At 46.8% G+C, this 16,425-nt stretch overlaps 1 protein-coding gene across 1 annotated transcript; it reads right to left on the reverse strand.

Annotated features, from left to right (window-relative positions):
- Positions 1–8,519: 8,519 nt before the first annotated feature.
- LOC146356564 (vomeronasal type-2 receptor 26-like) lies at positions 8,520–12,843 on the reverse strand. The gene is made up of 3 exons (XM_084830187.1): positions 12,658–12,843; positions 10,924–11,050; positions 8,520–9,430 (listed from the first exon to the last, which is right to left on the reverse strand). The coding sequence occupies exons 1-3, from the start codon at positions 12,841–12,843 to the stop codon at positions 8,520–8,522; spliced, it is 1,224 nt and encodes a 407-aa protein (XP_084686313.1).
- Positions 12,844–16,425: the final 3,582 nt, after the last annotated feature.

The following is a 16,425-nucleotide window of genomic DNA, read 5'->3' on the forward strand; positions in this document are numbered from 1 at the left end:
AACATAAAAAGGGCGACAGAGAAGCTTGCACACACCAGAGGCATCTGGGGAGGGACACCATGTATAGGTATTTCTATGCAAATGGTAGAAGCCTCCAAGCCAAAATGGGAGAGTTGGAGAGCTTCGTTTTAAAGGAAAACCTGGATATAGTGGGCATTACAGAAACCTGGTGGAGAGGAGAGAACCAGGGCTGTATCCCACAGACAGGGGTGATCTTGTAGACAAGGGGAATCCGGTAGACATTGTTTCCGTGGACTTCTAAAAGGCTTTGGAAGGCCTTTAATACTGTTTTCAGGAAGGGAGTCTGAGGAGCTGAGGCAAATAGTGATGATAAAAGATGAAGCATATAGAAGGACAAGCCCTGCTGAGAAAGAATCAACATGGCTTCCAGAAAGGTAAGTCATGTCTGACTAACGTTTCTGAGTTCTTAAGAGTGTCAATAAACATGTGGACAGGGGTGATTTATTGTTTACTTGGACTTCCAAAACGCTTTTGACAGAGTCCCTCACCAAAGTCTCCTGAGCAGGGTTAGCAGTCATGGAATAAGAAGCGGGGTCCTCTTGTGGATCAGTAACTGGTTAAAGAACAGAAAGCTGAGAGTAGGAATAAATGGTAAATACATTATCCCAAAGGAGGGAAGGAAATAGTGGAGTCTCCACAGGGAGCTGTATTGGGACCAATGCTTTTCAAGCTGTTTATAAATGATCTGGAACTACGAGTGAGCAGTGAAGTGGCCAAGTTTGCAGATGACACCAAATTATTGAGGGTGGTCAAAACAAAAAGAGATTGTGAGGAGCTCCAAAAGGATCTCTCCAAACTGGGAGAATGGGAATCTAAATGGCAAATGTGGTTCAATGTAAGCAAGTATAAGGTGATGCACATTGGGGTAAAAAATCCCAACCTCAAGTACAGCCTGATGGATCTGAGCTAGCGGTGACTGACCAGGAAAGAGATCTTGGGTTTGTGGTGGACAGCTCATTGAAGATGTCAGCCCAGTGTGTGGCCGCTGTAGAAAAGGCAACCTCCATGTTAGGGATAATTAGAAAAGGAATGGAGAATAAACTGCCGATATCATACTGCCCCTATACGAATCTATAGTGTAACCACACTTGGAATACTGTGTAGAGTTCTGGTCACCACACTTAAAAAAAGATATTGCAGAGCTGGAAAAGGGGCAGGAAAGGCAACTGAAATGATCAAGGGGCTGGAGCATCTCCCCTATGAGAGAAGGTTATATCAGCTGGGATTGTTTAGCTTGGAAAAAATGTAAGGGGAGACAGGATAGAGGTGTACAAAATTATGCATGGTGTGGAGAATGTGGAGAGGGAGACATTTTTCTCCCTCCCTCAAAATACTACAACCTAGGCTCATCCTGTGAAGCTGATTGTTGGGAGGTTCAAGGCAGATAAAAGGAAATACTTCTTCACACAGTGCATAGTGAAACTATGGAATTCTCTACCACAGGATGTAGTGATGGCTACCAATTTGGTTAGCTTTAAAAGGAGGTTGGATACATTCCTGGAGGAGAAGGCTATCAATCGCTATTAGTCCTGATGGCTATGTGCTACCTCCAGGACCCGAGGCGGTGAACCTCTTCTCTTTTTAGGTTCTTAGGTTCTTATCTGTGTGCAGGTAGGGATGTACAAACCCCTCACTGTCTGGTCCGGGGTGGGCACTGTGGGGCCTTTTGGGCCTCTTGGGGCCTAGCGGTTTCCTCCAGAGCCCTGCCACCTCTGCAGGAGTTGGCAGAGCAGCTCTCCGGCTTTCTAAACAAACACGACACGCTAATGGCAGCTAACATTAGCTTATCGTAGGGAAATTACAGCCATTTGCGGCCATGAAGCACTGACTTTGACCTAAACTGCAGCTGTTTATGACTGTATTTTGCTAAAGGTAAGCGCTTTACAGCTACAAATGTCCTACAATATGGCATTTACGCCTGTAACTTTCTTGCGATAAGGTAATGGCAGCCGCCATTAGAGTATCGCCTTTTTTAGGAAGCTGGAAAGCCACCCCAGGGGAACTCCTCCACATACGGAGGTAAGTGCAGCTGGTCCGCTGCGGACTCCAGAGGTCAGATCCATTGGAATCCGGCCTCATTTGGGTCTGCAGAGGATTTCGCCATCGTCCCTATGTGCAGGTGCTATGCCCCATCTGAGAACAGATGTGGCCCTCTGGGTCAAAAACCTTGTGCACCTCTGCTTTACAGGAAACAGTCCAACAGATTCCTGCCCCCGATCAGATGTCTAGGAAAACCCACGATGCTGTAGGATTTCCCGCAGAGAACATTCTTCTCTCTGCCTCCTTTGCAGAGACAGTTCCAGCACAGACAGACCATTAGTCACCTGGACCTCTATTGTTTGCACTCCAGACTCCCATTACGGAGAGGGGAGGGAAAGGCAAGTCCCCTTTCAGAACACTGTATCTATGACCATCTCTAGAACAGCCACCACTCAGCTAATCTCCACATTATTAGGACATCTGCCAGGCTAAAATTGGTCATCCTGTTTGACCCGTTCCCCTTTCACAACCGGAGAAACATAACCTCGGGGTGACCCTTGGAAGGTCATTTAGACCTACCCCTCCTGCTTACAACGATATGAAATTGCCTTATGCCAACAGAACGTGCAGCCTCTAAGACCACCATTGTCCACCATGATTGTCAGGATTCCCCTGGCGCCCTCTTTCCTTAAGCTCTCACAAACACGCAAAAGGAGAGGCTTCAGTCTCACACCTTTAATTCACTGTTTGCAGGTTCATTACAGACTGAAATCCTTGAAGACTCTCTGGCTACAACGAAATGCCTCCAGGGGATTCAAATGGGACCACTGAAAGTTGCCTGCAGTTGGAAAGGGCGGCTGTCTGGCTGGCTAACTTAGGGAGGGGGGTCCCGCCCCTCGCCTGCTGCTCCCCAGCGTAGACTCTCACGCAGCGCTAAACAGTTTGGACGTCTAAGCCCCGCCCCGGCACTTCCCTCTTAGCTCTGCATCTCCACCTGGCATCCCTTAGCTCACAGTCCTCAAGCCCCGCCCCCTCCTCCCCGCTGCTTCTCGCCGAGGGGGGCAAGGGGGAAGCTTCGTGCCCGGCCATCCGGGAGCTGGTAACCGGAGAAGCTCGCCTGCCCGTATCTGAACTGGCCCGTGAAAAAACCTCCCCCAGGCCTGGCTGCTCCTCTTCTGAATCTGAGCTGCTACTATCTCCCTGTGCTCAGAATCAGTCCTGACCATGACAAGCAGTTCACCCACCTCACCCCCACCAAAGATCTCAGGGTGAGAGTGCAACGGAGACCCAAAGACATGGTTTTGGCTGTAACCCCAGTGCTACTCTGGAGAAATGCTGAGCAAAGGTCGTGTTCCCTTAGGGCTCCCGCACTCCTCCCATAGTTGCTCTCTGGGTAACCTCTCATCTGGATTCCTGCAAGATGTGGGGCTGCCTTTGAAAATGGCCTGTAACCTTCAGCTAGTCCAAAATAGGGCAGTGAGATTGTTAACGGGGTCGGGGACTGGCCAACGTGATCATACTATGCCAAGGCGTTATGATCAGCACTGGCTGCCTGTTCACTTCTGGGTCAGCTGCAAAGTGCTGGTATCAACCTACAAAGCTCTCAGCACCTTGGGGCCAGCATACCTGAAGAATCGTCTCCTTCCATATATATCTGCCATGACCCTAAGACCATCCTCAAAGGCCCTTCTCCAGGTGTCCCTGCTAGATGAGGTGAGGGGGGTGGCTACTAAGGACAGGGCCTTTTCAGTGGTGGCACCACGGTTGTGGGATGAGCTTCCCAGAGACGCTGGCCTAGTACCTGCATTGCAACTGTTTCAGGCCCAGTTAATGAGGGAAACTTCTCCTACGTTTCTGATGGCAGCTTGTTGTTGTTGTTGTTCAGTTGTTCAGTCATGTCCGACTCTTCGTGACCCCATGGACCATAGCACGCCAGGCCTTCCTGTCCTGCGCTGTCTCCCGGAGTGTGCTCAAGTTCATGTTCATTGCATCGGTGATGCTATCTAGCCATCTCATCCTCTGTCATCCCCTTCTCCTTTTGCCTTCAGTCTTTCCCAGCATCAGGGTCTTTTCCAGAGAGTTTTCTCTTCGCATTAGGTGGCCAAAATATTTGAGCTTCAGCTTCAGGATCTGTCCTTCCAATGAGCACTCAGGGTTGATTTCCTTTAGGATGGTCTGATTTGACCTCCTTGCAGTCCAGGGGACTCGTAACAGTCTTCTCCAGAACCACAGTTCGAAAGCATCAATTCTTCGGCGCTCAGCCTTCCTTATAGTCCAGCTCTCACAGCCATACATTACTACTGGGAAAACCATAGCTTTGATTAGACGGACCTTTGTTGGCAAGGTGATGTCTCTGCTTCTTACTATGCTGTCTAGGTTTGCCATAGCTTTCCTCCCAAGGAGCAAGAGTCTTTTAATTTCATGGCTACAGTCACCGTCTGCAGTGATCTTGGAGCCCAAGAAAGTAAAATCTGTCACTGCTTCCATTTCTTCCCCTTCTATATGCCAGGAAGTGATGGGGCCAGATGCCATGATATTCGTTTTTTTAATGTTGAGTTTCAAACCAGCTTTTGCACTCTCCTCTTTCACCCTCAACAAGAGGCTCTTGAGATCCTTTTCGCTTTCTGGCATTAGGGTGGTATCGTCTGCATATCGGAGGTTGTTGATAATTCTCCCAGCAATCTTAATTCCGACCTGTGATTCATCCAACCCGGCATTTCTCATGATGTACTCTGCATATAAGTTAAAGAAGCAGGGTGACAATATGCAGCCTTGTCGTACTCCTTTCCCAATTTTGAACCACTCGGTTGTTCCATGTCTGGTTCTTACTGTTGCTTCTTGACCCTCGTACAGGTTTCTCAGGAGACAGGTAAGGTGGTCTGGTACTCCCATCTCTTTAAGAATTTGCCACATTTTGTTGTGATCCACACAATCAAAGGCTTTAGCGTAGTCAATGAAGCAGAAATAGACGTTTTTCTGGAATTCTCTTGCTTTCTCCATGATCCAGCGAACATTGGCGATTTGATCTCTAGTTCCTCTGCCTCTTCGAAACCCAGCTTGTACTTCCGGTAGTTCTCGGTTCACATACTGCTGAAGCCTAGCTTGTAGGATTTTGAGCATAACCTTGCTGGCATGTGAAATGAGCGCAATTGTGCAGTAGTTTGAACACTCTTTGGCATTGCCCTTCTTTGGAATTGGAATGTAAACTGACCTTTTCCAGTCTTGCGGCCATTGTTGAGTGTTCCAAATTTGTTGGCATATTGAATGCAGCACTTTAACAGCATCATCTTTTAGGATTTTAAATAGCTCAGCTGGAATACTGTCATCCCGCTAGCTTTGTTGTTACTAATGCTTCCTAAGGCCCACTTGACTTCACTCTCGAGGATGTCCAGCTCAAGTTCAGTGACCGCACTATCATGGCTATCAGGGACATTCAGATCTGTCCTGTATAGTTCTTTTGTGTATTCTTGCCACCTCTTCTTAATCTCATCTGCTTCTGTTAGGTCCCTGCCTTCTTTGTCCTTTATCATGCCCGTCTTTGCACAAAACGTTCCCTTGAGATCTCCGATTTTCTTGAAGAGATCTCTAGTCTTTCCCATTCTGTTGTTTTCCTCGATTTCTTTGCATTGTTCATTTAAGAAGGCCTTCTTGTCTCTCCTTGCTATTCTCTGGAACTCTGCATTCAGTTGGATATATCTTCCCCTTTCTCCCTTGCTTTTCACTTCCCTTCTTTCGTCAGCTACTTGTAAAGCCTCATCAGACAGCCACTTGGCTTTCTTGCATTTCTTTTTCTTTGGGATGGATTTCGTTGCTGCCTCCTGAACAACGTTACGGACCTCCGTCCATAGTTCCTGAGGCACTCTGTCTAACAGGTCTAATCCCTGAAATCTATTCCTCACCTCCACTGTATATTCATAAGGGATATGATTGAGGTCATACCGGAATGGTTTAGTGGTTTTCCCGACGTTCTTCAATTTAAGCCGAAATTTTGCAACAAGAAGCTCATGATCTGAGCCACAGTCAGCTCCAGGTCTTGTTTTGACTGAGTGTATAGAGCTTCTCCATCTTTGTCTGCAAAGGACATAATCAATCTGATTTCGATATTGACCATCTAGTGATGTCCATGTGTAGAGTCGCCTCTTGTGCTGTTGGAAAAGAGTGTTTGCTATGATCAGCGTGTTCTCTTGGCAAAACTCTATTAGCTTTTGTCCTGCTTCATTTTGTACACCAAGGCCATGCCTGCCTGTTATCCCGGTGATTTTTTGACTTCCTACTTTAGCATTCCAATCCCCTGTGATGAAGAGGACACATTTTTTTGGTGTTAGTTCTAGAAGGTGTTGTAGGTCTTCATAGACCCGATCAACCTCAGCTTCTTCGGCCTCAGTGGTTGGGGCATAGACTTGAATTAATGTGATGTTGAATGGTTTGCCTTGGATTCGTACTGAGATCATTCTGTCGTTTTTAAGATTGTACCCCAGTACTGCTTTTCCCACCCTTTTGTTGACTATGAGTGCTACTCCATTTCTTCTCAGGGATTCTTGCCCACAGTAGTAGATATGATGGTCACCTGAATTAAATTCGCCCATGCCTGTCCATTTTAGTTCGCTGATTCCCAAGATGTCGATGTTCAATCTTGCCATCTCATGTTTGACCACCTCTAGCTTACCTTGATTCATTGATCTGACATTCCAGGTTCCTAAACAATATTGTTCTTTACAGCATCGGATTTTCTTTTCACCACCAGACACATCCACAGCTGAGTGTCCTTTCGGCTTTGGCCCAGCCGCTTCACTCTTTCTGGCGCTACTTGGAAATACCCTCTGCTCTTCCCCAGTAGTATATTGGACACCTTCCGACCTGAGGGGCTCATCTTCCGGCATCATATCTTTTAGGCTTGTGATACGTTCCATGGGGTTTTCTTGGCAAGAATACTGGAGTGGGTTGCCATTTCCTTCTCCAGTGGACCACATTTTGTCAGAACTCTCTGCCATGACCTGTCCATCTTGGGTGGCCCTGCACGGCATAGCTTATGGCTTCACTGAGTTACGCAAGCCCCTTCGCCACAACAAGGCAGCGATCCATGAAGGGGGATGGCAGCTTGATCGCCAGAAAATGGCTAACATCTGTCACTCCAAGTGCTGGCAAATGCCGGCTCACAAGTGGGCAACCTGAAGCAATTACCTCACTCACTTCTACCACAGTGAGGTTTGCACTGGGGAGATGAAGAAGAACCCCAATCTTTCTCCATGACTTGGAAGACGGTCCTAGTTCCTGATACGACACAGAGCTGCAAGACCAGCCTGAATAAGGAGCGGAAGTACAAATGCCCCTAGTTCAATCATTGCCATCTCTGGGGGAAAAGAATCATTTGGCATGGGATGGGAATGCTTCCTCTCTGTCTGACACCCCACAGAGCTGCTTCCATGAGAATTTAATGGGAATTGAGACAGCAGTATAAGTGGGAGCAGTTTAAATTCAGCACACAGGACCAGAAAAAGTAGGCCTTTATTGCACTCAGTGAGTGTTCACAAAGCATTATGTGAACTTTTCAGTTACGCAGGACTCTTAGTACAGATGGATTAGATTTTTTTAAAGGAGGAGGAACATTTCTTCTTCTTCTTCATTTATTTTTAAGCATTCTGACAAAACACAAACGTTACATAGGAAATCCAGTTACAATCAACTGGGAACACAGGAGTTTCAATATATTAATAACCTTATATTTATCCACAAAAGTTCTTCAGGGGTTTAAGATTCAGTTGTAATTACTGAAATATCTCTCTGTATATCTGTCCATGACATGATGGTCCCCAATTTCTCTTTCCAAGAATCAATCAATCCTTCCTTCCTTCCTTCCTTCCTTCCTCCTTTTAACCGCTTTTGTATATCTTTCCCTGCCAGCCTCTCTCTCCCTCTCTCTCTCTCTCCAACCAGTCTTCCTCCCTGAGGAGAAAGGCTTCTGACTGGGGATATAGTGCCAGTATTTTCCTATTACGTAGCACTCTCTGTTTTCTTTCACTCAGGAGAAGCTCAAACTGAGAACATCCAGTTCTGTAGTAATGTATCTGGTCAGTACTGAAGTGGAGACCATCACTAACGTAAATTATGTGGCACTGGACTAGTTAGCACTATTTCCAGTGGGGATCCATCCCACTGCTTTAAGAGGACAAAGAAAGACAAGTTGGCCTCGTGAGACTACAAAGGGAACCCTTCACACTATTCAGGACCTAAGAACGAACCAAGTGGCTTCAGAGCAACTGGTATACAGAGGAATGCTGCCTCTGGTTCTGGAGATAAAATATGACAGGCAAAGCATGACATCAACAGGGCCTGTGGCCATTCCAGGGTCACTATGCCTTCCCCTCCATCAGATGTGACCAGTTGCGTCTGTGACATCTGTGAAGAGAAGAGAGACCATTTATAATAGCAACCCATGGCTGCATCTCAGGGCTAGTAGCTGGTGTTCCTGACTGCTATGCTGGATGCAGATTCCAAAACAGAAAAGAATGAAGTCAGCATCAGATGCCATCTTCTGTTTTCATCATTAGATGCTGCTTTGCATTCAGGTCAGGCCTCACTATAATAATGTAGCACTTGGGAAGAAAGATGCAGCCCAGCAACCCAGCACTGGAGGCCAAGATGGTGAAGACCTGCACAGCTACCATGTATTTCCCCTTGGTGCTCAGGTAGGTGGGCACAAAGGACACCCACACACTGCAAAAGATCAGCATGCTGAAGGTGATCAGCTTGGCTTCATTGAACGACCCAGGCAGCTTCCTGGCCAGGAAAGCCACCATGAAGCAGATGGCAGCCAGGAAGCCCATGTAGCCAAGGGCAGTATAAAACATGGAGAGAGACCCTTCATTACACTGCAGTAGAATCTCTCCAGGCTGGGAGTGCATGTCAGGATGTGGGAACGGGGGAGAGATTCCCAGCCAAATGGTACAGATGATGACTTGGATACCAGAACTGGAAAATACAATGGAGTTGGCCAAACTCTTCCCCAACCACCTCCGCATATTGCTCCCTGGCTTTGTGGCCAGGAAGGCCAGCACCACAGTGATCGTTTTGGCCAACACAGAAGACACGGCAACTGAGAAAATGATGCTGAAGGCTGTTTGCCAGAGGAGGCAAGTTGCTGTTGTTGGCTGACCAATGAATAGGAAGGAGGACAAGAAGGAAAGCAGGAGGGAGACGAGGAGAATGTAGGAGAGGTCCCGGTTGTTGGCTTTGACTATTGGTGTTTCTAGGAATTTAATGAAGATTCCTAACACAAAGCCTGTGGTTAGGGACAAGAACAGGGCAAAGGAAACTAGGATGATCCCCAAATATTCTCCATACGACAAGAAGGTTGTCGTCTTTGGGATACATTGATCTCGGTCCTTGTTTGGATGCTGATCTTCCGGGCACACAGTGCAGAGGTCTGCATCTGAAAAGAAGACATATTTCAGCATCATTAAAATCTCCCAGTGACGTATGAGGGTTTAGCTGGCACGTGGGCCACTGAACCCAAGGATGGAGAAGAGGCCAAGAATTATCCAAGTGAAGCAGGAATTGGTCATTTATTTCATGATTATCTTTTATCTTCCTCTTTTTTACTGCCAGGGAGGAAGGGAGGCAGATGTGTGATTTTTTCCTGCAGGGGCCAAAACCATGCGCGTTGGCTTCGGGGACACCGTTTCCTTCTCTGCCTTAGGCAGCCAAAAGTTTTGAGCATGCCCTGACTCTGGGGGTATATATTACAACACAAACTCAAGGCATTCAGGGATGTTGAGACCTCACTTCGGCCCCCTGTGAATGAAAGGGCAAATATACACATAACTACTGATGTTGCTGAAATGAGTACATTTCCGGGTACAATATATTACTTTGCGCAGTGCTGAATCCTCGGCTATATTGCACATCGAAGGCCATTTCTGTGCGTAATCGTATTCAGCTCAGAATGTTCGGAGCCAGTGTGATGTAGTGGTGGAAGTGGATTAGGATTGAGGAGACACGGGTTCTAATCCCGCGAAGCCCACTGGGTGACTGGGGCCAGGCACTGACTCTCAGTCTAACCTCCCGCACAGGACTCTTGTGAGGGTAAAAACAGAGAGGAGGAGGATCACGGACACCCCCTTGGTCACCGTGGTGCAAAGAGCTTGCGAATGCGCATGGTTGGCATGTAGCAACCCAAGCCCATCGCTTTCTGGATTTCCAGATGAGAAACTATGAACTACTGATGCTCAGCAGGTGCTGTGGATTGCATCGTGAGACCACCTGGCCATGCAGCAGGCTTTGGTTGGTGAGCATCTTCTCTATCTATCCTGGGATGCTTCCAGACTGAGGGGTCCTTGCTCTACCAATCAAATAACCGAAGAACATAAGACAAGCCATGTTGGATCAGACCAAGTGTCCATTCAGTCCAGCATTCCGTTCACACAGTGGCCACCCCAGTCAGCTTAGGACATGAGCTGCAGTAGGACCCTCCCACTCATTTCTCCCAGCACCTGGTATACACAGGTGTATTGCCTCTGACTAGCAGCCATAGAGAGCTTTATCCTCCATAAATGTGTCAGATGCCCTTCCTTCTTTTCCTCCGCGAAAGGTCTTTTGTGGAAAGGGACAAGATGGAAGAGGTGGGGGATGATTTCCAGGGATCTATCTGGCACGGCTGATGCTGTGAGTGGAGTACTAGGCGGGGGAAACCAATTTACATTTTCTAGCGGTCAGTTTGACCATCTCCATACACCATCAACTGATTTGCAAATACTGAACCAATCCCCCCCCCCCAAAAAAAAAAAACCCTTGCAGGATTCAATCAAACCACCATTGATCCCCTAAGGCCACTTCTTTTAACTCCAAGTTCAAAGACATCCAAAGAAAAGATGAAATCCTGTGCCCCATTCCCGACAGGCCAGCCTTTGCTCCAGAATCACTTGCCTTCCTTGGTGGAGATTGTCCCGTCCGTGCAGGGAGCGCATTCGTAGCAGCACCGTGGCTCTCCTTCCCGGATCACCTTGATGTCTCCAGGCCTGCAGCTTCTGCTACATCTGGAACGAGGCACCGTCTACCCATCAAGACAGAGTCCCGAGAGACAACGGTTGTTGTTTTTCAATGGAACTTCAGTGGCAGTAATAGGAGTTTCCTACTGGGGGTGATTTTTGTCATGACCGTGGCATAGTAGAAATATTTAAACTCTCAGTCTTGGTCAGTCCTCTCCACCCCCAGCTGCTATTTATAAGTGATTAGGGATGTCAGAGAACTCCACAGCAGATTCAAATGAGGCTGGATTCTTTGGAATCCAGCCTCAGGAATCCGCAGTGGATTCAGGACCGCCTATCTCTGCTCCGGGAGGGCTGGAGGTGGAATGGCACTCGGCTGCTTCTTGCCAGCCAGAGCCATTCGCCTCCTCCTTGTCCCTGCCAATTTCCGTATATTTTCTTTAAAAAAAGACAATTGGCAGGATGTGCCCATAGACTTAGACGCAAAATAGAGCCACGAATCTTGTTAGAGGTTAATCCTCCGCCTATCTCTGCTCCGGGAGGGCTGGAGGTGGAATGGCACTCGGCTGCTTCTTGCCAGCCAGAGCCATTCACCTCCTCCCTGTCCCTGCCGATTTCTATATGTCTTCTTAAAAAAAAAAAAAAAGACGATCGGCAGGATGTGCCCATAGACTTAGATGCAAAATAGAGCCACGAATCTTGCATATAAGCCTATGCACACATAGACTTAGATGCAAGATACATGACTCTATTTTCATCTAAGTCTATGGGCATGTCCTGCCGATCACCATTTTTATTTTTTTTTTAAAGGAAAGACATGGCAATTGGCAGGGACAGGGAGGAGGCGAACGGCTCTGGCTGGCAGGAGGGAAGGTAAGCGGCCCCCAAGCCATTTCCCCCACCCCTGGAATCCTTTTGGAGTGGAGCCACTCCGGAGGATTCCACAGGGGAGGAACGGATCGCCTCCCCCCCACCCCGAGAACAGACAGTGGGGAATCCATACAGCCCTATAAGTGATGCATTAAACATCAGGGTAGTTTGACACTTAATTTGGGTTAATCATTGCTGTTTAGGATAACCTTTGCAAGAGGTTAGAATTAAGATATCAGCATTCACAGCCCTATCATCTTCAATATTAGTAGAGTGATGACCCCTCTTTATTTATATGGTGTAGCATGGAGATGCAGAACCCCCAGTCCAGGGAGCTTATCCTCCCTGCAGAGTTTCTGCATACAGCCCACAGAATTTCCTTGATTTCCGCCAAGCTCACTGATGTCATCCAGCCAAGGGATGGCTGTCAGTCAGTCATTTGTCTACAGTTTGGTTCTGGATGTGCCCGATCTCGTCTGATCTCGGAAACTAAGCAGGGTCAGCCCCGGTTCGTACTTGGATGGGAGACCACCTGGGAATCAGGATTCCTGCATTGAGCAGGGGGTGGACCTGATGGTCTTGTAGGCCCCTTCCAACTCTATGATCTATGACCCCTGGTGTAGAAGTTCAGAAAGGAACCCTAATTTAACACTGCTATACTTTCAGGTTCATGAGTGAACTTGTGGAAACCTCCGCTCTCCTATCAAACCAATGGTTTGCAGGATGGCTTTAAATCCAAGAGAATAGATAATAATACCCAACACGTTGAAGGGAATAAAATGAAACAAGTGGCCTTACCCACCTTGTTAAACCAGCTGGGCCAAACAATGGCATCTTGGTCAATGGTGAAGGTGATGTCTGAGGTTTTCTGTTTCTCTAGAGTCCCAACGTCCCCACTGTGAATGGACTCATTGGGAAATTTCACATAGTTTACAATGTCAAAGTCAGCTGTCAGGTCCCCGTTCTCATCCAAATACACTCCATCCATGGAGGAATTGTAAAAATGGAAATTTCCAAGGAAAGGGTGAAGCTAGAATGGCAGAGAAAACATGATTGTTTAGTTGATTATTTCTACGCTGTCTTAAAACTCAGGGCTAGTGCACATGGCTATCTGTCTTCTGGAGCAATGTTGTTTATTCGTTCAGTCACTTCCGACTCTTCATGACTTCATGCACCAGCCCACGCCAGAGCTTCCTGTTGGCCGTCGCCCATCGCCACCCTCAGCTCCCCCAAGGTCAAGTCCATCACCTCCAGAATATCATCCATCCATCTTGCCCTTGGTCGGCCCCTCTTCATTTTGCCTTCCACTTTCCCGAGCATCAGCATCTTTCCAGAATGATAGTGCACATAAAAAAAAGTCATGATAATCATGTAATGTGTAATGTGGCAGCCCCTCCTTTGGCAAATGTGATAGTGTCAGCCATGCAAGGTGAACTTCCTTGGGAGGAGTGTTTCATAAGCTGTGGGGCTACCACAGAAAAGGTCCACCCCTGAACTGCCACCCCAAAGCTTCTCCTAAATGAGGCATGCAGAGCACGGCCTCTGATGCCAACCTCAGAGATTGGATGACATTGTTTTGACAGAGCCTGATATGGACAGGGCTGGTGCATCATCTAGTCATGTTATGGATACCTTTCAGCTTGTGCAACCTGAAGATGTGGACAAGCTGCTTGGAGAACTGAGGCCTACTACTTTCCCTTTAGATCCCTGAAAGAAGCTGTGGCGAGATCCTTGCTGAAAAAACCGAATGTAGATCCCATGGTTCCAGATAATGATGGCTCCGTGTCAAATTTGCCATTCTTGGGCAAGGTGCTGGAATGTGCAGTGGCCTCACAACTCCAAGCAGTTTGGGATGAAACTGATTATTCAGATCCATTCCAATCAGATTTCAGGCCTGGTTATGGGACGGAGACAGCCTTGGTCACCCTGGTTGATGACACGCCGGGGAATTGATGGCGGGAGGAGTGCTACCCTGTTGATTCTTCTGGACCTCTCAGTGGCTTTCAGTACTATTGACCATGGTATCCTTCTGGATCGTCTATCTGGATTGGGCTTGGGAAGCACAGGGCCACCCAAGATGGACAGGTCATGGTGGAGAGTTCTGACAAAATGTGGTCCACTGGAGAAGGAAATGGCAACCCACTCCAGTATTCTTGCCAAGAAAACCCCATGGAACGTATCACAAGCCTAAAAGATATGATGCCAGAAGATGAGCCCCTCAGGTCGGAAGGTGTCCAATATACTACTAGGGAAAAGCAGAGGGAATTTCCAAGTAGCGCCAGAAAGAGTGAAGCGGCTGGGCCAAAGCCAAAAGGACACTCAGCTGTGGATGTGTCTGGTGATGAAAAAGAAGTCCGATGCTGTAAAGAACAATATTGTTTAGGAACCTGGAATGTCAGATCAATGAATCAAGGTAAGCTGGAGGTGGTCAAACATGAGATGGCAAGATTGAACATCGACATCTTGGGAATCAGCGAACTAAAATGGACAGGCATGGGTGAATTTAATTCAGGTGGCCATTATATCTACTACTGTGGGCAAGAATCCCTGAGAAGAAATGGAGTAGCAAACATAGTCAACAAAAGGGTAGGAAAAGCAGTACTGGGGTACAATCTCAAAAACAATAGAATGATTTCAGTACGAATCCAAGGCAAACCATTCAACATCACAGCAATTCACGTCTATGCCCCAACCACTGATGCCGAAGAAGCTGAGGTTGATCAGTTCTATGAAGACCTACAACACCTTCTAGAACTAACACCAAAAACAGATGTCCTCTTCATCATAGGGGATTGGAATGCTAAAGTAGGAAGTCAAGAAATCACTGGGATAACAGGCAAGCATGGCCTTGGTGTACAAAATGAAGCAGGACAAAGGCTAATAGAGTTTTGCCAAGAGAACACGCTGATCATAGCAAACACTCTTTTCCAACAGCACAAGAGGCGACTCTACACATGGACATCACCAGATGGTCAATATCGAAATTAGATTGATTATGTCCTTTGCAGCCAAAGATGGAGAAGCTCTATACAGTCAGTCAAAACAAGACCTGGAGCTGACTGTGGCTCAGATCATGAGCTTCTTATCGCAAAATTTCAGCTTAAATTGAAGAACGTAGGGAAAACCACTAAACCATTCCGGTATGACCTAAATCATATCCCTTATGAATATATAGTGGAGGTGACAAATAGATTTCAGGGATTAGACCTGATAGACAGAGTGCCTGAGGAACTATGGACGGAGGTCTGTAACATTGTTCAGGAGTCAGCAACTCAATCCATCCCAAAGAAAAAGAAATGCAAGAAAGCAAAGTGGCTGTCTGATGAGGCTTGACAAGTAGCTGAGGAAAGAAGGGAAGTGAAAAGCAAGGAAGAAAGGGGAAGATATACCTAACTGAATGCAGATTTCCAGAGAATAGCAAGGAGAGACAAGAAGGCCTTCTTAAATGAACAATGCAAAAAAATCGAGGAAAACAACAGAATGGGAAAGACTAGAGATCTCTTCAAGAAAATCGGAGATCTCAAGGGAATGTTTTGTGCAAAGACGGGCATGATAAAGGACCAAGAAGGCAGGGACCTAACAGAAGCAGATGAGATGAAGAAGAGGTGGAAAGAATACACAGAAGAACTATACAGGACAGATCTGAATGTCCCTGATAGCCATGCTAGTGCGCTCACTGAACTTGAGCTGGACATCCTCGAGAGTGAAGTCAAGTGGGCCTTAGGAAGCATTATTAACAACAAAGCTAGCAGAGATGACAGTCTTCCAGCTGAGCTATTTAAGATCCTAAAAGATGATGCTGTTAAAGTGCTGCACTCAATATGCCAACAAATTTGGAACACTCAACAGTGGCCACAAGACTGGAAAAGGTCAGTTTACATTCCAATTCCAAAGAAGGGCAATGCCAAAGAGTGTTCAAATTACCATACAATTGCACTCATTTCACATGCCAGCAAGGTGATGCTCAAAATACTACAAGCTAGGCTTCAGTAGTATGTGAACTGAGAACTACTGGATGTACAAGCTGGGTTTTGAAGAGTCAGAGGAACTAGAGATCAAATCACCAACATTCACTGGATCCTGGAGAAAGCAAGAGAATTTCAGAAAAATGTCTATTTCTGCTTCATTGACTACGCTAAAGCCTTTGATTGTGTGGATCACAACAAACTGTGGCAAATTTTTAAAGAGATGGGAGTACCAGACCACCTTACCTGTCTCCTGAGAAACCTGTACGAGGGTCAAGAAGTAACAGTAAGAACCGGACATGGAACAACCGATTGGTTCAAAATTGGGAAAGGAGTACAACAAGGCTGCATATTGTTGCACTGCTTATTTAACATATATGCAGAGTACATCATGAGAAACGCTGGGTTGGATGAATCACAGGTTGGAATTACGATTGCAGGGAGAATTATCAGCAACCTCAGATATGCAGATGATACCACCCTAATGGCAGAAAGCAAAGAGGATCTGAAGAGCCTCTTGTTGAGGGTGAAAGAGGAGAGTGCAAAAGCTGGTTTGAAACTCAACATTAAAAAAACAAAGATCATGGCATCTGGCCTCATCACTT

The sequence above is a fragment of the Heloderma suspectum genome, chromosome 2 (assembly GCF_057233095.1).
Source record: "Heloderma suspectum isolate Gila_16-S chromosome 2, 16-S_ref, whole genome shotgun sequence".
In the NCBI taxonomy this organism is placed as follows: Eukaryota; Metazoa; Chordata; class Lepidosauria; order Squamata; family Helodermatidae; genus Heloderma; species Heloderma suspectum.